The sequence below is a fragment of the Micromys minutus genome, assembly GCF_963924665.1.
Source record: "Micromys minutus genome assembly, chromosome: 27".
NCBI classification, from domain to species: domain Eukaryota; kingdom Metazoa; phylum Chordata; class Mammalia; order Rodentia; family Muridae; genus Micromys; species Micromys minutus.
The window spans coordinates 15,381,815-15,404,230 of NC_137962.1; the positions used below are offsets into that span (position 1 = coordinate 15,381,815).

At 47.2% G+C, this 22,416-nt stretch overlaps 1 protein-coding gene across 7 annotated transcripts in view; it reads right to left on the reverse strand.

Moving 5' to 3' along the window:
- TRAPPC9 (trafficking protein particle complex subunit 9) overlaps positions 1-22,416 on the reverse strand; it is a 427,690-nt gene that overhangs the window by 308,884 nt on the left and 96,390 nt on the right. For all 7 annotated transcript variants that reach the window (XM_080939655.1, XM_080939654.1, XM_080939652.1 and 4 more), the window contains 3 exons: positions 22,177-22,309; positions 18,200-18,363; positions 7,059-7,211 (listed from right to left, as the gene is read on the reverse strand). In XM_080939655.1, the coding sequence (XP_080795781.1) occupies positions 7,059-7,211; positions 18,200-18,363; positions 22,177-22,309 (450 nt within the window). The remainder of the gene's footprint in view (positions 1-7,058; positions 7,212-18,199; positions 18,364-22,176; positions 22,310-22,416) is intronic.

Genomic DNA, 22,416 nt, shown 5'->3' on the forward strand with positions numbered 1-22,416 from the left:
TTAACACAAGCTAAAGTCATCTGGGAAGGTGACGCCTCAAATGAAAACATGCCCCCATCAGACTGGCCTGTAGATGAGCCTGTGGGGCATTTTCTTGACTGATGGGTTATGGAGAGGGCTTAGCTCACTCTTGCTGTACCAGCTTTGGGCAGCGATTCTGGAGTAGATGAGAAAGCAAGCTGGAGCCAGTAAGAAGCATCCTTCCATGGTCTCTGCTTCAGCTCCTGCCTCGAGGTTCCTATCTTGAGTCCCTGCCCTGACTTCTATTGATGATGGTCTGTATTCTGTGAGGTAAAATAAACCCTTTCCTCCCTGAGATTTTCTGGGGTTATTTTTTGGGTGGGGATTGTTTTTTGTTTTGTTTATTTGTCTGTTTGTTGGTTGGTTGCTTTTGTTTTAATTAAGTGTATGAATATTTTGCTTGCTCATATGTTTAACACATCCATACCTAGTGCCTGTGAATGCCAGGAAAAGGAATCAGATCCCCTAGACCTGGAGTTACTGATGGTAATGAGGCATCATGTGGGTGCTGGGAATTGAACCTGGGTCCACTGAAAGAGCAGCTAGTGCTCTTAACTGTTGAGCTTAAGTCCTGCCACCCTGAGTCAGTTTTGATCAGCTTTATTACAGGAACACAAACCTAGATAAGACAGTATGTATTGTAATCTCAATGACCAGTCACCCTAGTCTATTTGGTATTTCAGGTCAGTGAAAGACCCTGCCTCAAAAAAAGGTGGATGAGCCAGGCATTGTGGTACACATCTTTATTCCAGCTCTCAGGAGGCAGAGGAGGGTGAATATCTATGAGTCCGAGGCCAGCTTGGTTTATTCAAGTTTCAGGCCAACAAAAGGCACATAGTGAGATCTTGTCTCAAAAAAATAAAAGCAAAAGTGGATGGCACCTCAGAAATAATACCCAAGATTATCCTCTGGTCTTTACATGAGTTCATACACACATGCACCCTCACACATAATATACTCTTAGGAGTTATTGATCCCAGTGTTAACCTTAATAGTACAATTACTGACATCAGCTTAAAAAGCACTTGAAGACACATTGTCCTCCCCCCACCACCGCTTTTTAGACCAGCATAGTGTGTGCATACTGCTAGAGCCCATGCCCATGACATAGGACATGTACACTCTCTCTTCTAACACCTCCTGGATCCTGGTGCTTGAGACTCACAGCCTTTGTGACACTCTCTCTCTAGCTGTGTTGCCAGCCCTCCAAATCTTCAGAAGCTTCGAGAAGATATCGAGAGCATAATACTTAATTTACTGTATCTTAGCAATTGATCTTGACTCTTGATTGCTGAGACTGGAGGCTCTGGACCTGAAAATCCTGGCTTCCATTTAATTACGTGAGAGTATAAAAACATGTTGTTCTGTCTGGTTTGGGCAGATTCTGCCTCTGTCAAAACCTCCAGTGATAATCAGATTTCCATTATTTCATAAATCACTTAGCATTTTGGTCTGAAGTCTAGTAATTGTGTTAGAGCGTCTCGGGCTCCCTGGGTCAGTGTTCTCACGCATACAGTATACTACTGTTCAATAAAGACGTCAAGGATTTACTTTCACTTTAGGAAGTTTTCTTGCAATCTGGTTAAGAGCCTGTGGCCCTTCTACTCTTGCATCTCATGGTGATCCACAAGGCTGTGTGCACACCTGTGCTGGGTCTTCTTTGTCTTCTCTCATTTCCCCTCCTCAGCTTTCCTCCTCTTTGTCTCTGAGTCGCCATCACTCACCCAAGACAAAAAGCTTTGCTTGAGTTTTGAGCTCCCTCCTACATTCTTTCTATTCCCAATGCTGAGATTTTTCTAACGTGGAATTATGTTCCTCTACAACTTGAATTGTGTCTTGGTGTCTTTTGACTAAATTGAAAGGACTTTACAAACCTTCTTCACTGTGTACCCCAACACACTGCACGATATACTGGCATGCTCAGCTCCCTGGGATTCCTCTGTCACACTGCATAGGACTTGACCTTGATCCTTCCTGTTGGCCATCTTTACTGAGCTGGTTGACAGTGACCATTAGGAGAGATAGTTCCAAGCTGCCCTGACTCTGGAAAACATACCCTTTTTTCTGTGCTCTGTGGTGTTCTGGCCATGAAAGTTCACATTCAACATGGTGACTACATACAGCAGCCATGTCTTTCTAGTCCTTCATTATGCTACCCCATATCAATTCCTACAGCATCTACTTAGTTGGGCTCTCATTCCTATTCTGGAAGAACTTTGCACTCATATGCTCCTGGAATACACAAGAGCCCTGTACATAACATGTTCCAGTTGCTATTCTGGCTCTGACCAAACAAATGGCCTCAGGCTATTTAGGGCCGGCTGGTCTGTCACTGTCAGCTACCAAGTTCCCATTTCCTCTCATGTGATACTGAAACCTCTCAGCTGCTATTGGTTTGGATGCACTTGCTCATGTTTTGGAGTCTCCAAGGAACCCTGACATATGCTTTAGCTACACATTTTGCCTAAGGGTATTTGGCTCCCCTGTATTTGTTTGGTCTCCTTTATTAGGCAACCTAGAGACACACAATAACCAAGACAGCTGACCACCATCCATTCACTCCATTGTAAACATAACATTCCAAGAAATCAGAAATCTCTGGTTGTTGTAAAGTATTGTCTGGTTGTAAGGTTGACTTCTACCCTGGAGGAAGATAAATGCTGCCCCAGAATCCACACTCAGGAGGCCACTGGCTCTGAGAATTTACTTTAAAAATCAAGACATAATCAACCAAAGCAGTACTCTGCGGCAGCAACTTTTCCTCTCTGCTTTTGTTTGGTTGGGTTTTTGTTGTTGTTGTGTTGGTTTGGTTTTTGGTTTTTGTTTGTCTGTTTGTTTAAATACCAAACCTACAGAAAAGCTGCAAGATGAAAATAAAGAACCATAGCCCCTTCATCAGAAGCACTATTATTCAATAATCTGATGCGTTTACTTTCTCTATTCATACCTTTTCTGCCCTAAACCATATGAAAGAAAATGTAAGCATAATTACTCTACCTGTAGTAGTTCTGAATGTGCTTCCTAGGACATGGTTCATTCTGCTGTTGCCTCATTATCGCTTTCAATGCCCCTGTCACTGAAACAACAGCATTGCCTAATATGTGTACACATCCAATTTCCCCACTGTCTGAGAACTGAGACACAATAAAAAATTACACAAAGCCTTTGACTACTGCATTTCCTCTGCCTCCGCTGACAAGGAATAGCTTTCCTGATTCCCTTTACGAAATCAGGAATTGTGATAAAACTTACTTAGAGAATTGTTGGAAATTTTAAACAGAAACAGATACGATGGCACAAGCCTATAGCCACAGTAACTTGGGTAGCTGAGGCAGAGGAATCACAAAGTCAAGCACACCTGCCTAGGCAACTTAGTGAGCCCTTGTCTCAAAATTTTTAAAGAGAATGTTGTTCAATGACTAGGGATATAGTCCTCAGTGAGGCAACTCTTACCTAACATGCACAGGCCTTACTACAGTCAATCCCTAGTAGCTCCAGCCCGCTAAAAAGCAAATGAGTAACAGCAGCAATCACCATCCGGAAAGCCCAGCATCCACACGCAGAACTATCGGATCGTGTTCAAGAGCTAATATGCCTCTTCCCATCTGTCTGTAGCCCATGCCAAACCCAGTATCCCAACCATGCAACAGCTATACTGCTGTAAGCTCACAAAGTGGCATCTAATTTCAGTAGCCATGGCTAATGCAAGCTCAGGCCTGAGAAAGAAACAGTCCCATTCCAAGTTTCTGAGACAGTCCAGTTAGGAGCCACAGGGATTCCTTTCCCAGCTCCCATGGGTATCAAATAAGCTACAAATTCATAGCTGTCTTCAAACAAAGGCTGAATGATATCCAGGTAACTTCTCAGAACTCAACAGAGTGTCATATGTCCTACTTGCTGGGTAAGGGTCTCTGCCCTGTTCTATGACTGCTGTGTAAACAGCCTGAGCAGCCACTGACAGGCATTGACAAAAGATGTGGCCTTGTTGATAACTGTGTTGCTACATCTAACTGACCAGGTATTAAGTCAGCCCACATTTATAAACCCCTAGGAAACCATAATTCTGGTGCTGATTTAATTCTATTTTATGAGATCAAAGCAGTTTTCCCAAATGATAAATTCCAACCTGCCTTACCCTATGGTGAACAGGAATAATCTGTGAGACAAGTAAATTCAGGAAACCAGCAAAACACAAGGAGTTTCCACCAAGAGGCCTTTCTCCTCCCAAGTGGCAACCTGACACCAGTGGACAGTGGCAGAGGGCCACTCCAGTGCCCTACTGTGAGTCTCAGGTAGAAGACATTGCTGGGTGGATTCCAGAGACTACGTCTGAGAAAACACACCAGCGCTAGGGATCTGAATGGAGTCTCGGGGCTAAGTAACATTCACTCTGAATTCCTTCCCTTTGGGGGGAAAAGTTGACTATAGATAACCCTCTGTCTACAGACTGAGAAACTCTGGGGTGAAGCAAGTTACAAAAAGACAAAAAATAGAGAAAAGGCCAATCCATCAGATTTGGCTTAGGTGGTGACTCTAAAAATCAAGCCTGTGACTCTCTGCCCTCTGGACAAGTTCTCTGTACTGAGCTACACCCCCAGCCCAAAGTGGGTTCTCCTGGTCCCCTACATGATATCTAATATTTTTCATGTCATGATATGTTAAATCCGCTGGGCTTTTTCCATTTCTAGCATATCCAGTATTTATTTTCCTGCCCTCCATAATGATATAAAGGGACTATTACAGAATTTCAGAAATGGCATTTCAACCCGGGGGGGCAAACTTCAGGAAGGGAACAATAGACTCAGCTCCCAGCCAAAGTCCTTACTGCTTACTGAGGCTATAGGACATGAAGTCCTGGTGGAAGCAGTGGCCTCCCAGCATGAGATACACAGCAGAGTTCTCATCTCCAGTGCCAGGGGACACATCAGGAAGATAAATGTCTGCAGCCCAGGAAGAAAACCCTCACCAGGAACCAAATCTTCTGGAACCCTGATGTGAATTTCCAAGCCGCCGACTAGAAGAAATGTCTATGGTGAATGCTGTCTATGGTATTTTGTTAAGGTGACCTGAGCCAAGACAGAGTAACAAGGTGAATTTTTACATATCGACTGTATCAACAAAACCACAAGGCAGCTAATTTCTATATACTCCACACATGGACTTGAGAGCATCAGCAGTTCCTTAAAGATGTCTTTTGGGGGACAGTCTTCACAAGAATAAACACAAGTACAACCAGGAACCCCACCATGAGGAAACACCCTTGACCCCTTCACAGCCAAGATGCAGGGCTGAAGAAGTCAAGGCCTTTGGTTCCTATTCCAAAGCAGAGAGACAGAAGATGAGTGGGTGACAGACAGGGTAAGAAGGGAGAGAAGAGTGGGAACTGTCTCTGCCCAGGTAGATGCAGCGACGTAGGCCCTGCTGCAAGATGATGCCCAGCCTACAAGGACAATACAATTCAGGTCATGCAAAGCTGGGAGCAGGGCCACTGGGTAAGCCAGTATAGTTGCAGAGGCCCTGTAGAAGCAGGCGGGTAGTCATGGGCCGGGGCCAGGAAGCTGGAGACTGCTCACAGAAGGCAAGATATGATGGTAATTTCCCACGAGAGAAGAATAAACTCGTAACTCATCTTCTGCTTGCTCTCATCTAACACAAGAATATTAATATGCAGAGATGCTGGAAGAGACTGACCTCAAAACAGAGTCCCAGGGCTGAGGAGATGGCTCTGTGGGTGAGAGTCTTGCCGTGTAAACATGACAACCTGAGTCCCAATCCCAGCCCAGTTCTAGCTTCAGTTCTAGCATTGAAGGCAGAGGCAGGAGGACATCAGAGATCAAGTTGCTAACATGGCAACATTCAGTTCCAATGAGAGACTCTTTCTCAGGAGACCAAGGCAGAGAGAGAAAGAGGAGGTCACCTGAAGTTCTGCTCTGGTCTTGTATATACATATGTATGTGCATGTGTGTGCACAGATATACACATGTGCACATGCAAGCACATACACAGAGGAGTGAAAAGTCCATTTCCAGAGAAACAGATATAAAAGACATATAGCCTCTGGACCACTGTACCTGCTACCACCCTTGGGAATTTGGGGCTCATGCCTTTGATTTCACCTACAGGGTCCTCCTAACTAAAGCAAGCTTTAGGATCCCAATCACTCATTCCTGTAAAAGATGCTGAGAACTCTTACAGTCCCAATTCCTCGTGGCCCTAGAGATAGGACTGTGACCACTCACAAGTTAGGAGCTGCAGACACAGACTTCAGGCAGCCATCCAAGTTCTGGGGTCAGAGTCCACCATTCCTAGTAGCAATCACGTTGAGGACTGAGTATCTGTGACTTCTTCCAAAATCCCCATGCTGAAGCCCTTCTACCCAAAACAACTGTATTAAAGGCATTACATGAGCAGGTGGCAGTGGGTAATAAATCATAAAGCCAGGGACGTCATCCAGGGGAGCAGCCTTTTTACAAAGAGGAAAGGAGCATGAGAGATACTCTCTCCACGATGTGTGGTCACAGCCAGAAGATGGCCATCTATGGACCAAGGAAAGAGCCCAAAACCCTGACGTCAGGCCTCAGGTCCATAAAGAGCAAGGGGCTGGTATGAGCCACGTCATCCAGGATCTTTGCAACAGTAGCCTGAACAAATTCATACACCCAACCAGGCCCCCAGTGTCTGGAGCCAGGCTTCGTAACTTGGTGTAAGGAATCTACCAGGTCTAGTCAGTCTGAGCTCACGCTGTGAGAAATTCCCACTGTCCCAAATTGCTAGACAAGCCACAGGCTCTGAGGGAACACCTTAGCACAGAAGCTGCAGTTACACTGAAAACTGGCAATGCTTACATTCCACACATTTCAGTTGACCTCCCTGCAAATGACAACAAAATGGTGGGGGGGGGGGTGTGGATTAAGAAACCATTTTGCTGAAATGCAGACTCATTCCTTCAGATACACACAGTAACTCACTACTAACAGCATGGCCACAGATCCGGGCAACTGGAGCTAATGACAAATGTGTGCCTTGGGCAAGCTCACCATCACTCAGGTCCTGGAGAAGATTCTCCTGGGAAGAGAAGTCCAGCTTCGCCTTGATGTTGATGGTGAAAGTAGCCACCTTCCCGGGCTGCAGGGGGAACTGGGCCAGCGTTTCTTCCAATTTCCAGCTCAAGAAGTCACCGTACAGCTTCTCTGCAATGAGAAGATAGAAGTGAGGAGGCGTACCTGTCCCCCAGGAGAAACAAAGGCGAACGAAAAGCCGGGCACTGCATGGTGGATGATCAAAGGGCCAAGGCCTTCAAGAATCAGAAAACCATGAGGTGCTGCAAAGCTACATGATACCATCTCAAACAGAAAGACGGGTGGGGGGGGTTGGGGGGATGGGGAGGAAGAAGAAGGGGGGGAGGGAGAAGATGGACAAGAAAACTCAGAGCAATACCAGGTGAGAACAATGCCCTTTCCACTTTACTGTACCCTCTCCCCTTACCTGAGACAGAAACCTAACTAGCATTAAAACTGAAGCTCAGGGGATACCCTAGGAGAACCCCATAGAAGGTAGGTAGGTGTATATATATATATATATATATATATCAAGCCTGTGAGCTCTGAGGTCATAGCCCTGAACTTGTACCCCAACACACATCCCCTCAGATCTTTGAATGAGTAGTCACACATCCTCTGTCACTCCCAAGAGGGCCTGTCAGTAGATGGGACCAGAGTTGAATTTTGAGACTATGTAACATCTCAGTACAGTGGCCTAGAACCTGGAAAGCACTTAGGTGTAGGACATAAAAGCGGCTCCAAACCACTACACCCAACCCACTCAACTGATGAACTGTCAGCACACAGAAATGGACAGCCTTGGCTCAGGGGACACAGAAATGAGGAAGACGTGGCCTCTGCTCTGGAAAGGATAAGGACCTGATAGGGAACAGGATTGGACAAAAGCAGAAGGGTTTCTAAATGCTCCTGACGACATGTTACTCCACAAACAGGTTTGACAGTTGTCTGCTGATTAAAGTACCTAGAACTAAAATTAAGTCACTATCCTCTTAGAGTCCCAGTTCTCCCAACCGTCCATCCTCTTGATCAGGACGTATAACTAACAAGGCAGAGGGAACACCTCGGAACACTATAAACACAGTCCTCTTGTCTGCTTGGTGCCTTTTGTAGGTGGCTTTTTGTTTCTTAAAAGGGTGTCCTCTGAGATCACAGTTGTGTTTAAATGAACTATAAAGGTCCCGGGGCTTTCACACCCTGGCTGGGCACTGTCTGAGGACACAGCCTGTGCGCACTGCAACAGGTGCATCCATGAACAGGAGACCTTAGACCGTGTGACCGAGTCCACATGGTTCCTGTCTGAATAGGTCCCCACCAACTTTCATACTTCAGGCAACAGAAACGGGGATAGCCAGGCTCCCACCAGCAGCTGCGCAGTGGGCTCCCCCCTATGTTCACTTGTTGAATGCTACACAAAGCCTGGGAAATGGTGCCGACTTCAGCCTTCAGTGGTGGGCTCGTTTCCTCATTTCAGCTTCCTGGCAGAGACACAACACACCAAGTATGCAAACGACCTGGAAATGTAACATAAAGGCTTCTCCAACCCTAACTTCTGTGCCCCACCATCTCATTTCCTTCCAATCTGCATCCCCCAGTGAGCCAACCACACGGTTTGCGAGGCATGTCACCCTGTCTAGAGATCAGCTTGTATTGCAGACCTCTCCCACATGACCCTAGAATTTGCTATTAAAATGCCAAACTAGACAAAACAACAGTGCCATCCTGTCGGTGTGCAAGTGGGCACCAGGCTGAACGTCTTTGAGTCATTTGTGAGTTTTGACATCTCCCGAGCAAGCACAGCTGCAGGTCTATTCTCTGTGGTCAGTCACACGGAGCTAAAACAACACAGGGTATTCAGCCTAAGCTCAGTGAACACATGCCTGACTCCCATGCTGAACTGTGAGCTCCCGAGGACAGAACCCATGCATTATTCATGTGCTGGCGCAGCCTCTGCACCGAATGTAAATAAATGGCTGACTGTTGAAGAACAGAAAATCAAGCAAGGTAAGTGTAAGCTGCCAGGTATGGTGGGAACAGCATGTCCAGTCCTTCTGGAAGGGGCTGGGAAAATCCTCAGCAAAAGGTAACAAGCACTGTAATCAGGAATGGGGGCCAGAGCTGTGGATCCAGGAAGGCATCAGGGGTCTGCAAGATTCACGGGGGATGTGTTCAAAGACAGGCAGGTGGAGGCCTGGGTCAGACTCACATGGGACCCCCGAGAACAACATGAGCCAAGGTGGGAACATGCTGCTTGACACAGGCTTGAGGAGCTGGGTGAGAAGAGAAACTGGTAGACAGAGAACAGACAGGCACCCAGCAGAGGCAGCAGAAAAGGCAAGAGTGAGATTTCCCTATGGCCTCTGCTTTTGTGACATGATGTGCCTGCTCACAGTCCACTGTGCTGCCACACTGCAAGCTCCTTGGTGCCAACCTGCTCCCTAAAGCACAACATCCAAGATACAGGAGGTACCAGATAAAGATCATACGTAAACCAGAAACAAAGAAACAAACAGGTCTGCAGCAAGTAACAGGTAAATCCAAAAGAAGTCCCCCAAGCTGAAATAAAGCAAAAGGGTTAGCCAGGTATAATGGTTCACACTAACACCCCCTGACACCAGGCACGGGAGGCTGACAGCAGGAGGATTGCCAAATGAGGCTAGCCTGGGCTATGTCGTGAGTTCTAGGCTAGTCTGGATAGTAGAATAAGACTATGTCTCAATAATAATAAGAAAGAAGGAATGAAGGTGTTAGGAGTGTATCCTAGGGTTAGAGCACTTGTCGGTCCTGGGCCCAACACTAGCAACACACACACACACACACACACACACAGAGAGAGAGAGAGAGAGAGAGAGAGAGAGAGAGAGAGAGAGAGAGAAAGAAGGTGGTAAAGATCAGGAAACAGAATGAACAGATGTGTGGACCTCAGTGATAAAATGCATGCTTTGCATGGTCAAGGGTCTAAGTTTGATCCTTAGCACCGTAAATTGACGACAACAGCTGAGTACTGGGCTAAGAGATGCTGGGGAAGGCAGCAAGCAAAGTGGTGTTTCCTCAGACAGCAGTGACAGCAGCAGCCTGTGGGAAGCACTCCTGTTCCCCGAGCACATGACAGTGCCGGGCTTTGCCCGCTGCCTCCTCCTGTGTCACCACAAGCAGACGAGTGGCACAGAACCATCTCAAATGTGAGGGAAGGCCGCCACCAGAGCAAGGACGCTTGAAACCCAATCAGGTGGGACTCTGTCGGCTAAGGCTAGTCCGACCTTGGGGGCTTCCTGCTTGCCCACACTGAATGGCAGCCTGCAGCCTGCTCTCAGTAACACATCTACCCACAAGCAGCAGGCACGCAGGGCCCTCCTCACTTCCCATGACACTCGGCTCCCTGATGACACGAAGCCGAAACCGGCCTACAATATTGATTTTTAAAACCTCACCCTGCGAGGCCATAATGTTAAAAACAGTAATTGTATAAAAATAGCTTAACGACTCAAACACGAGCTGGGCCTAAAAGACAGGAAATCAGTGGGGTGACTGACGTCTGTATGACTTCTGGGTCCTGTGACTGTTCTGGCCCCAGGTTCCACGTGGACAGGAACAGGGGTCGGGGGAGGGCTGCCCGCTCCGCTCCTTGGTGGAGGAGCTGTTCTTCTCTACTTCCCACTGCTGTTGTTTCAAGGCTCCATACTGTCTTACACACCCAGAAGTGTTCAATTTCACCATCCTAGAAATTTACTTTCTAAAGACAAGGAGGGAGGACCACCACCTTAGGAAAAAGAGCTCGAGCCAGAAAACCTGTACAGACTCTTGCCTGCCTCAAGTGTGGCACACGCAATGGCTTTTCTGAAGTCTGCCTGACAAGCCCTTGCGTGGGTCACTAGACCTGGCCGACCATGCACACATTATACACTGTCATGGTGGTGGCCACTGCTTGCCTGAGAGGTACCAGGCCAGGCTTCGGCTACTCCCAAGATGTGGGCATCTGCTCTGGAAACTTGAGAAGAGAGAGTACCCAGAGGAGATCACTAAACTGCCTTGCTGAACAAAGGGCACGTCAGTCAACAGTGAGGAGGATCAACCAGAGTGGGGAAAGTGCACAAGCTGGACTGTCACCCACACGCTCCAACAGGGGATCCCATGGGGAGAGTGGGAGCAACCGCCCACACCCCATGCCCCGCACAACTGAAAGCCAATAACCAAGTTCCATGAGCAGCCCTGCGTGCAGCCCTGCCCTTCCTTACCAAGCATGTGGCTTATTTGAGAGGTAACTTAATGCACTACTGACTTCTGTATGAAGTTCTACAGATTAAAGTGACGAGCAAACCCATGTGTAGGGAACAGCTGATTTCCTTCTGGTGCCAAATGACAAAAGTACTTCTAAGACACAGCCCAGGGGTAATTCAGAGTGAAAAGAAGGCTCTGTGGCCACAGCATCACAGAAGCTGAGTGGCTCGGGCACTGGAGACGACACTGATTTCATGCTCTACAAGTGCGCCTTTCTGTTTCCATCTCTTCCCTGCATTACTGGCTGCAGAATGGAATGACCAAAGGGGTTTTTCAAGGTCGAACAGGGTGGTCTGCATTTTAGGAGCAACACATGATGGAAGTCGGTCACACAGTCTGCACCCCTTGCTGGTCCCCGCTGCAACGTCTGGAATGGTGCTCATGATCTCAGCGCTGGGGCTTCACTTAGTGTAGCAGTGAAGCCGGGAATTTCACACTGAGAACGGAACAGACACTGCTCTAAACCTTTACCATCTGAGCAGCTTCTTATGGCAAGAACACTGCGCTATGCAGGGGACACAGCATCTCACCCACCAAGGCCCAACAGAGACTTCCTGATATCCGACTCCCAGCATGCATGTCTACTGCAGCGTCGGCATGGCAGAATGGAATTCTTGTATATTTTAGAAAGCAATCTATTGTATGGAGCTTCTAAATTTTCCTCTGTGAAGGTCAATTTTTAAAGTTACATAGGCAGGTGTCCTTGCACTTGTGAACTAAAGAATGTCAGCGGTCACCTGGACGGCATGGCCGAGCAGTCCAAGCTCCGTGATAAGAGCGTGGAAGGGACTGTCCGGTTCTGTTTGTCCTGGAAGTGCCATCTGTTTGTGGCTGTAGTGTTTACTAAGTGTCACAAGGATTGTTCATGGATGATTAGTCAACATAACTCAACACATCAGAGCTTCAAAGATGGGAAAGAGTGAGATTAAGTATAAGCACGTTTGGCTTAAGTAAAAGTGAACTGATAATTTTATTAACTTCTGACTGTTTAAAGTATTACAGGAAACTAGGCTACCTTTGTATTTACGATTAAAGCATCAGATGTGATGTCAGGAGATGGCATGTGGAGATGTTTTTGTTAATGTTAAAAAAATAAGTATTCAAAGAATCAGGATTCTGGGTTTTCGATTTTGATAAGTCTAAGAGTCTAGGTGATAAACGTGGCTCATCCCTGAATTTAAACTAAATTCTGCCTTTTGACTGTCTTAGTAACTACTTCTAAATTACAAACATATGTTGCTTGACACGATTTGATATGCTATTTATGCTCTGCATTATAAAGCAGACACATTAAAATAATGCTGAACATTAGCAGGAATTTCCACATATTTGACTTGGGTGCTTAAGCATTACTTGGGAACTAGAAACTGGCCTCTACTTTTAAATAATTTGTCATAAAACTTGGCAATAAGAAATAAATAAGTTGATGCTGCATGAAAAAAAAAATAAATTCAAAGAGTGAAGAAACTGTGCCAGGGAGATGACTCTATGAGAAAAACATGTGCCACAAAGCATGGGGACCTCAGTGCAAATCTGCAGAGCCCATGCAAAGCCAGGCGCGGTAGCATGCGTGCATATAACCCTGGTGTTCCTGCAGAGCAGCGGGAGGCGGACACAAAGGTGGGAGGCAGGCAGGGAGGTGGGAGGCAGGCAGGGAGGTGGGAGGCAGGCACGGAGGTGGGAGGCAGGCAGGGAGGTGGGAGGCAGGCACTCAGGTGGGAAGGCAGGCACTCAGGTGGGAGGCAGGCAGGGAGGTGGGAGGCAGGCATGGAGGTGGGAGGCAGGCACTCAGGTGGAAGGCAGGCACTCAGGTGGGAGGCAGGCAGGGAGGTGGGAGGCAGGCAGGGAGGTGGGAGGCAGGCATGGAGGTGGGAGGCAGGCACTCAGGTGGGAAGGCAGGCACTCAGGTGGGAGGCAGGCACTCAGGTGGGAAGGCAGGCACTCAGGTGGGAGGCAGGCAGGGAGGTGAGAGGCAGGCATGGAGGTGGGAGGCAGGCATGGAGGTGGGAGGCAGGCATGGAGGTGGGAGGCAGGCAGGGAGGTGGGAGGCAGGCACCGAGGTAGGAGGCAGGCACCAAGGTGGGAGGCAGGCACCGAGATGGGAGACAGGCACCGAGGTGGGAGACAGGCACCGAGGTGGGAGGCAGGCAGAGAGTTCTTAGAAGCTCACAGGCCAGCTAGCACAGTGTACACAATAGCAGACAATGTAAGAGTGGAAGGAAGGCTAGAACCAACACTTGAGGTTGTCCTCTGACCCATCACACCTGTGCCCACATGAACACATGTCCATATGCACATATATATAAATACAGACATATGCACATTATATGTGCACAAAAATAAAAAATTTTAATTAAAAAAAAAGAACCTGTAGATTAGTTCAGTGGTCAAGAGCACTTGTTGCTTTTACAGGGGATGAGGGTTTGGCTACCAGCACCAGTATCAAGTTGCTTACAGCTGCCAATGACTCTGGCCAGGGTACCTGGTCTTCCCTTCTGGCCTCCATAGGTACAAACACACTACACACTCATCCACACACTTGCAGGTGTACACACACACACACACACATACACACACACACACACAAATGAATTTTAAAGTGAAAAAGAAAAAAGCTGGCTAGGATGTGTATTCATGTGCTGTGTTCAAACCTGTTTTGTTTTGTTGTGTTCTATGTTTTGTGGTGCTGGGGATCAAACCCACGGAGCCATGGAGCTACAACCCTGGTCTACATCAAATTTGTATATATGGTATTCTGAGAATTCTTACGCCATCTGCAAAAAAAAAAAAAAAAAAAATACATATTTCCTGATTTTTTTCTTCATCATAATGAATCAGTGGCACTTTAAGCAAAGATCGTAAAACCTTTAACAACCTAGGAAGATTCTGTGACAAGTGAGTCGGGATCAGAAGAGTGTATCAGAAGTGAGATAACCCTTGTCTTCAAACAGGGCAGCTACACTACATCTGGATGGTCGGAACCTGTGAACAAGGACCCTAGACCCACTAAAGCCCAAAAGACAATGTAGGCCCAAGAAAGGTTACACATCCCTTACATCCCTGACCCTCACCACACACTCAGGAAACAAAAGGCCCTTTTCACAGGGCCTGTGATGCACATCTCAGGACAGAAGAGCCAAGAGTAGAAAGACAGCTCAAAAGGCTAATGGCTGGAGGCAGTGGGCTTGGCTAGAAAGGAACACAGGCAGAGATGGTGGTTATAAATGGGCTCCCCGTTATCTTCCGGGCATCACAGACAGACAAAAGCAGACCAAGGGCCTGGCTCCTGCAATGCTAGGCTCCAGGTAAGCAAGTGTGGTCCTACAAAGACAAAGGTATGCAGAGGACTTACAAACAGGAGTGCACGTGGTGCATGCATGCTCCCTCCAGCCTGCCTCCTGAGGGTTTCCAGGTCCTGCATGACTCACAGTCCCCAGAATATCCCACTCCCATGCTCACACTTATTGTCACTACACACCAGCTCTCCTGTATGGAAGCCACAGCAGTGAAAGGCCCGATCCTTACCCTGACCTGAGCATGAGAAGCCATCCATCTGCTACTGGGAGATAGGGGCCAGGAATGGCTGTTGCTACTCTTAAGGAAGAGAACGAAGCTACCTCAGAGCAAGGAGAGTAGCATGGGGACCCAGAGAAGGCAAAATTTCACAGTTGGACATTAAAGAAGCAGGATGCACAGGACTGCCAATAAAGACAGCACGCCTGCAGGACCAGAGGCTTCTTATTAGGCACGGCTGCATCTCAGCCCCCAACCCCGCTCAACCAACTCCTGGCCCCAGGCCACAGCCAGTTCCCCAGCTCCTCACATCAGGCGGGTCATCTGCTGATACTGAAAGCTTTGCTGCACTGCAGAAGCAAGCCGCAGGGATTGTTCCCTCTGTATATTTTGAAAGCAGATGGCCTGTTTTCATTAATTTAATTCTACATGTAAATGTACCGCTGCTTGGGACGGTAATTAAAAAATGAATGATGGCTTTAATCTTTCGATTGTAACTGCTTTGCTTCGGAAATGGTTACACGATGCCTGGCGTTACACGTCTGCATGTCCTCCTCCCCTGTGATAAGGAAGAAGGACAGCAGAGCTGAGAATAGGGCCTGGAGAAGCACCCACATGTATATGGGGTTCTGAAATAAAACTTCCTTCTGACGATGAAAATTAAAAGTGAAGTATTGGAGCAGCTGAGAGCACTGACTGCTCTTGTACAGGATCTGGGTTCAGTTTCTGGCACCCACACATATGCCTACAACCATCCACAATTCCAGTTCCAGACAACAGGGGAACCTACAACACCTCCTTCTGAACCTCCTAGGCACCAGGCATACACGTGGTACACAGATATGCATGCAATATCCAATCCCTTGAAATAAAACTAATAACAAAAAACCTAGTCACTGTTTTTTTTGTTTGTTTGTTTTTACTTTTGGGGAGGGGTGATTGGTTGGCTTGGGGTTTTGGTTTTTGGTTAGTTGGTTGGTTGGTTTGGGGGATGTGATATGTATGTATTTATGTATGTATGTGTGTATGTATGTATTTATTTATTTATTTATTTATGACCACTGCCCCCATTCCCAGTCACCCCTCCCACAATCTCTTCCTCACTTCCTCCCTTCTCCTCTGACAGGGGGGAAGCCCCCATAGGTATCCCCTCCCCTGGCACATCAAGTCTCTGTGGGGCTAGGCACATCCTCCCCCACTGAAGCCAGACAAGGCAGCCCAGCTAGAAGAACACATCCCACAGTCAACAGCGTATGGGATAGCTCCTGCTCCAGTTGTTCAGGACCCACATGAAGACTGAGGAGCACATCTGCTACATCTGTTCGGAGATCCCAGGTCCAGCCCATGTCTGTCCTTGGGTTGGTGGTTCAGTCTCTTGAGAGTCCCAGAGGCCCAGGATGGTTGACTCTGGGTCTTCCTGTGGAGTTTCTACCCACATTCAGGCCCTCAGTCCTTCCAACTCTCCCATGAGTCCCCAAGCTCTATCCACCACTGTTTGGCTGTCAGAGCCCAGCTGGAGAGAGTCAGCCAAGAGTACTCTCACACGACAGGGGAAACCTAACACCCCAGTGTAGGGAAGGTTTTCAGGGGGTAGAGATAGGATAGAGAAGACAGCTGAGTCCAGGAGAGGAATGGCTGATCCAACAGCCTAAAGGGTTAAGTGTAATGTTTATAACAGGGAATTGTGGGTTTGGGATGGGGTTCTTTGTTGTTATTTATGGATTTTTTGAGACAGGGTCTCACTACATAGCTCTGGCTATTTGGAACTCACTGTGTAGAAAAGGCTGGCCTAGAAATTATAGAGATCCACCTTCCTCTGCCTCCCAACTGTTGGGATTAAAGATGTGTGTCACCATGGCCGGCCTGGGGTTATACTCTTAATGGCAGCCAATGTTTCCTTTGAAAGAGAGAGGCACACAGGACTGTGTTTCAGAAAGAACACAGGATCTGAGTAAAACCAGTCACATGATTATCACCTGGGTTTATTTTAGGAAACAAAAGATATTTTCCAGTTTCAAATTGGGAAGACAAGGTAAGTTACAGGGGATATAAAAGGTTTCACCATAGGAAACCCTATTCCTAAAGACATCACATACCTGAGTCATAAAATATAAAGAAATCTACCTGGTGCTGACCTGGAAGCTTCATCCCAGCTGACTAGCTTTCATGATGAAAGACGTTGTATACATTATCAGAGGAGAGAAGAGATCATCAGTCTGACCCAGCTATGAACCTTGTAAGCTACAATAACAGCGGGCCTTAGTGCATTATTAGCCTATTACTGCAACGTTGGCATCCATGTCAAGGAAGCAACCAAACACTTTATGATTGAATTTAAGACCTGTTCCACAAGAGAAAACCCATGTCTGTCACCACTGTCAGGGACAAGAACCTATGGCTAGACAGGGCTTAGGGAGAACCTAACACTAATCCTATTATTCTGCTAAATGGGCATGTTAAACAGATGGCTGATGCTTTTGTGATGCTGACAGATCAGTGTGCTTCTCAGTCCTCGACAGATAGCAGTACTGACTAACACAAGGACCACAACGGGTCAAGGCAGGAAGAATGAGAGACTTCGGAGCACTAAGCCCCGAAGAGGGCTTCTATATCACACTCCCTTCTCGGGGAGCTGAGAGATCAGTGGGGAAGAGAAGGTGGAAAGGTTCTAAGAAGCAGAGGTGGAGGATGACTACAAGGAAACTGTTTTCTACACACAGGAACTCACAGTGACTGTGACAGCACACAGGAACTCACAGTGACTGTGACAGCATGCAGAAGACCTGTGGAGAGATGGACAGAAAGTCCCACCCCAGCCATAGAGATATTGGCAACTGACAGCTGCTGAAAGAAGGCAGCCCATTTTCTTAGAGTGCTTGTTGCCCTTTGTAGGCTGATCATTTTCCAGATGAAGGCCACACACCCAATAATGTACAGACAGAAGAGATTAGACTCAATGAGTTTAAAGTGAACAAGACGACAAAAATCTGGGTGGGTTGAAGGTGGGGTTGGATCTAGGAAGAGTTGGAGTGAATAGAAATACATTGCAAAAGACAAATAATTAATAATAATGCTGTTTTTAAGAGTTCCGTCCTATGGACTGCAGCTTTCTGTCACTCACAAACACAAACAATTTCTTCAAGCATCAACAAAGGTCCCATAACTGGCTTACTTAAGTTCCAAGAACCAGGGGAAGGACTTGGCGCCCAGGGGCACTATGGAAAGAGTCGTCACATTTCCTGGTGGCTCGGTTGCACTTTGGGTGACCAGCTTCAGTTCTCTATAGTGTGTCCTCTGCACAGCACACAGACAGTCCCCGTTGCACCTACCCTTGGTGGTGAGAAGCTTTGAGGTGACCTCCAGCTGCTCCAGAGGCTCCAGTCCAATGTTCTCCAAGGTGACGGCCAGCTGCTGAGTTTCTCCGTTGTAAAGCTGAACAGACACGTTGGTGGCTCTCTCGTCACCGGCAGAGGGCTGCAGGGAGTGTGCAGACCTGAAATCACAGAGATGACAGGGCGAAGAGTGAGGGGGGAAGAAGGGAAGACACTGGCAGTGTACTGGGACCGCTCGCACAGGAACACACTTCAGAAGCAGCCTAGATGCCCTTTACACTCAGAAGCTGAGGCTCCGTTGTGACAAACGCACAAAACTGGGGGCTGTTATAGAAGGAGTTGGCAAGTCAGGCGATTACTTTCTAATGCAGTAAATCACCTCAGAAAAGTTACAGGTATATATATATATATATATATATATATATATATATATATATTTTTTTTTTTTTTTTTTTTTTTAATTAACTCCAAGTCATTCCGATGGGAATTTCTCCCCCAGCCCATACCCTCTTCTCTAAAGGAGGAAACCCCCAGTCTGTAGACAGATCTCCTTCTCGGCCCTTGGCTCCTGGCTTTCTAAGAACAGGCTATCCAGGTCATCCCACCAGGAGCTCAGAGACACCGGAGAGTATCTACGTGCTTTATTAACGCGCCACAGGATACTAAGGCAAGAAAGGCGAGGCAGATGCCACCTCTGGGAGCTGCTGTGAGAGTAAGCTGAGTCTGACGTGAAGACAGCCGAAGGGACACTTGAAATAGCAAGTCCTCCTGTGTGACGGCAGAGGTAAGCAGGTGAGATGGCCCAATTAGTGGGCAGGGGACATGGGGCCTTTGATCCTTCTCCTGAACTGAACATTGAGGGCCTTCAAGTGTCTGTCTCCTTTCCCACTTCTCTCTGTGGCTCACCCTGTGGTCAGGGGATAAAGGACAGTGGGGACTAAGGCCAGGCCTTGGAGCTATCTGCTGGGAGCACCCAGGGAACAAAGACAGAACACCTTCCTGGAGCTGCATATGCTAAGCTGAGATGGGTTGTCCATCCTTCACTGTGGCCAAACTGAAATGACAGACCTGATGACATACTGCACCAAGCGCAAGTGTCCACGGCTGTTCACCTGCTCTTCACCTAGACAGCTTAGGAAACTTACAGAGATGCACTTGATATGCTATGTAAGACCAAACTCCACACTCACCCCTGCTGACACTGGCAGCATCTCTCCACGGGCCTGGGTGCCTCCCAAACAGTCTATAGAAGAGGAGTCAGACACTATGGCTTCCTTCCCTCAGCATAGTGCTTCTGAGATGCACCTATGGCAAAGCTCTACCAGGGGCTAAGATGTTTTCACTCCTGGGGGAGCAGGGCTCCTTTTATGCCTTCGGTAGCTGATGGGCATGTAGGTCCTTGCCACTGTTTAACTCTCAGGTGCACTGTAAATGGTCTCTCTCATCTTAGGTACAAGAGGGTCATTAAACTGATGTTTGATCTTTTATAAAACTTCCGGATGGGCACAGCATTTTACATTCCCATCAGCCATACATGAGAGAGAGCTCTTGCTCTTGCAACCCCTTCCCAGCCTGGCTGGTGTCTGTCTTCTGATCACAGCCACCCAGTGGAGAGACTAATGGCTCTGTACTCTCCCAGGCTACTTATGCTCTGTGTGTGCATCTTTCAGGCTGAAAGACTTATTGAGATCATTTGCTGATTTTTTTTTAAATTAGGTTGTTTGTCTTCTTTACACTGCGCTTTTAAAGTTCTTCATATAGATACCACTCTATCAGATATGTGCTGGGCAAGTTCTCCCTTTCAACCTGTGGGCTGTCTTTTCATTTTCCTAATGGCATCTTTGGACACACAACCGTTTCTTTATTGTGATGAGGTCCCAGTTATCAAGGTTTTATCTTATGGATGCTAACCCAAGGTCAAGAGCCTGTCTTCTTCTGCAAATATAGAACTTCCAGCTCTTGCAATCAGACCCATGGTCCCTTCTGCATTATTGTTTTCTATTTTGCTTTATGCCCCTTCCTCCTCCCTGCTCTCCCTCCATCGCCCACACATACCCCACACCCCACACACATCCCCTGTGATCCACAGCTGCTGCCTCCTCCCGGCCCAACTCGTAGCTCTGGATTGGGCAAGACGGCTGCCTGTCATTCTCTCCCATTTGACAAGCAGGAGGCCAGGGCAGCCATGTTCACTGTTATAGCCCTGTGGCCAAGAACACTGCTGGACAAGGGGAAATATTCCCGAATCATTGGGGAAATCATACGATGCATTTTACATCAGTGGATATCCATCATTATGAGTCAACAAATGAGTCGGCTGTTCAGTTCTGAGACACTTGAGATGTACAATTTTGAATCATTTAAAATTACACTTTCTGATGCTGTGCTCTGGTCCAGCCTGGTAAGGGTCACTCCCACCCCTCATCAAAGAAACTTTTCTGCAGCAGACTGGCAGACTGAGATCTTCACAGAAAGTCACAACAGGCTGTGGGGTGCCTGGCCCCAACTGATTCATCTATAACACAACCCCTTGACCTAGAGCTCATGAAATACCTCAGAGGAGGGGGTAGAAAGATCCCACGAGCCTCAGGACCAATAAGTTGGCTATGAGATTGTATTGTCCAGGTATGACACTGTGATATCAGCACCCAACAAGACCTGAGCAATGACACTAGCTGACATAGCAGAGTAGGGCCAGGGGACCTCACTGGGCCCCGCAGCTAGGTGAGGAGCTCTGAGGACTGACTGCTGAAACAGGGACAACCAGCCTCTCCCAGGGAGGAGTCTGCTAAACAGTTACCCAGTGCCAAGTGATCAACCCTAAAGACAAACACTTACAAACATCTCTAAATGGACTCAGCAGGTTGCGTTCATACATTTATTCATCTATATAACAGTGACAACTAAAGAAAAAGAAGCCATGAAATTGGGGTGGGGGATGGGACATAGGAGGGACAGGAGAGAGGCGAGGGAACGGGAGAGAGAATGTAAGATTTTTAACTTAAAATTAGAATTTTTTAATGTGTAAAAAGCTTCTGTTACATATGTGGCTACAAAATAAGCAGAAGCTACGTCATCCAACTCAGGGGTGCAGTTTTTAAAGACAGGCTGGCTAAGACACTGCAAGGCAAGACCATAGAGCCCTCGGCAGCGAGCTGATCTGGCCAGCTAGGCTTAGTCCCTTTTAGCTTCTATAGAATGCTAAAAACAAACAAAAGAGAAGAACTTTAAAAAAAAAGAAAGAAAGAAAGAAAGAAAGAAAACCATATTTTAAAGTCATAAGAACCTCTAATCTACTCCTCTCCCACTGTGTGTGTGTGTGTGTGTGTGTGTGTGTGTGTGTGTGTGTGTGTGTGTGTGTGTAGGTCAGAGGTCAACTTCAGATGTCTTCCTCTACAGCTGTACACTTTTTTATTATTATTATTTATCATTATTATTATTATTATTTTATTATTATTATTATCATCATCATCATCATCATCATCATCATCATCATCATCATCATCATCATTATTATTATTTTGGTAGGGCTCTCAGTAAAGATGGAACTAGCTATTTCAGCTAGGATGACAGTGACCCCCAGGGTCCTGTCTCTGGTGTTACAGGCATGTGCAACCAGGCCTGGCTTTTTACACGGGTGCTGGGAATCCAAACTCAGGTTTGTGGGGCAAGCACCTTACCCACTGAGCCATATCTCTAGGCCCTAAGAGTTTTCTTAAATGGCCATAAAACTAAACCGGTCTTTGTGACTCTAAAGGCTAATTGTACCTTTGCTCTGGTGAGAAAGGTTTCAACTGTGATCTTCTACTTTTTCAGGAACATGTTAACTCTCTGGTCCCTTAAGGTCCCTCTGCTGTTTTCTGCCTTACCCAAGTCAGATGATCCCCAACCTTTTGTGCTATTTTTAAGAAAAGTATAACCAAAGAGTGTTGTAAGCTTGACTCCTTCCAGCCACTGACCCCTCAGGCTCCTACCTGGGCAGCGATGTGCTGATCTGCAGTCTTGGCAAGGCAGGGATGACTTCCACAGTGGAGCCACTGGTCTTCAGTCCCGGCAGGTTGTCCAGAAGACAGTCACTGAAGACCCCAAAGACCGTAGTGTGGTAGCCTGCAACACAGATGCTGGTGTTTCTCATACCTCCTGACAAGGTTTGGCCCTACTAAGGCCACAAAAAAGCACTAAAATCCCCCCTACTCCCTCACCAGGTCCCCCTA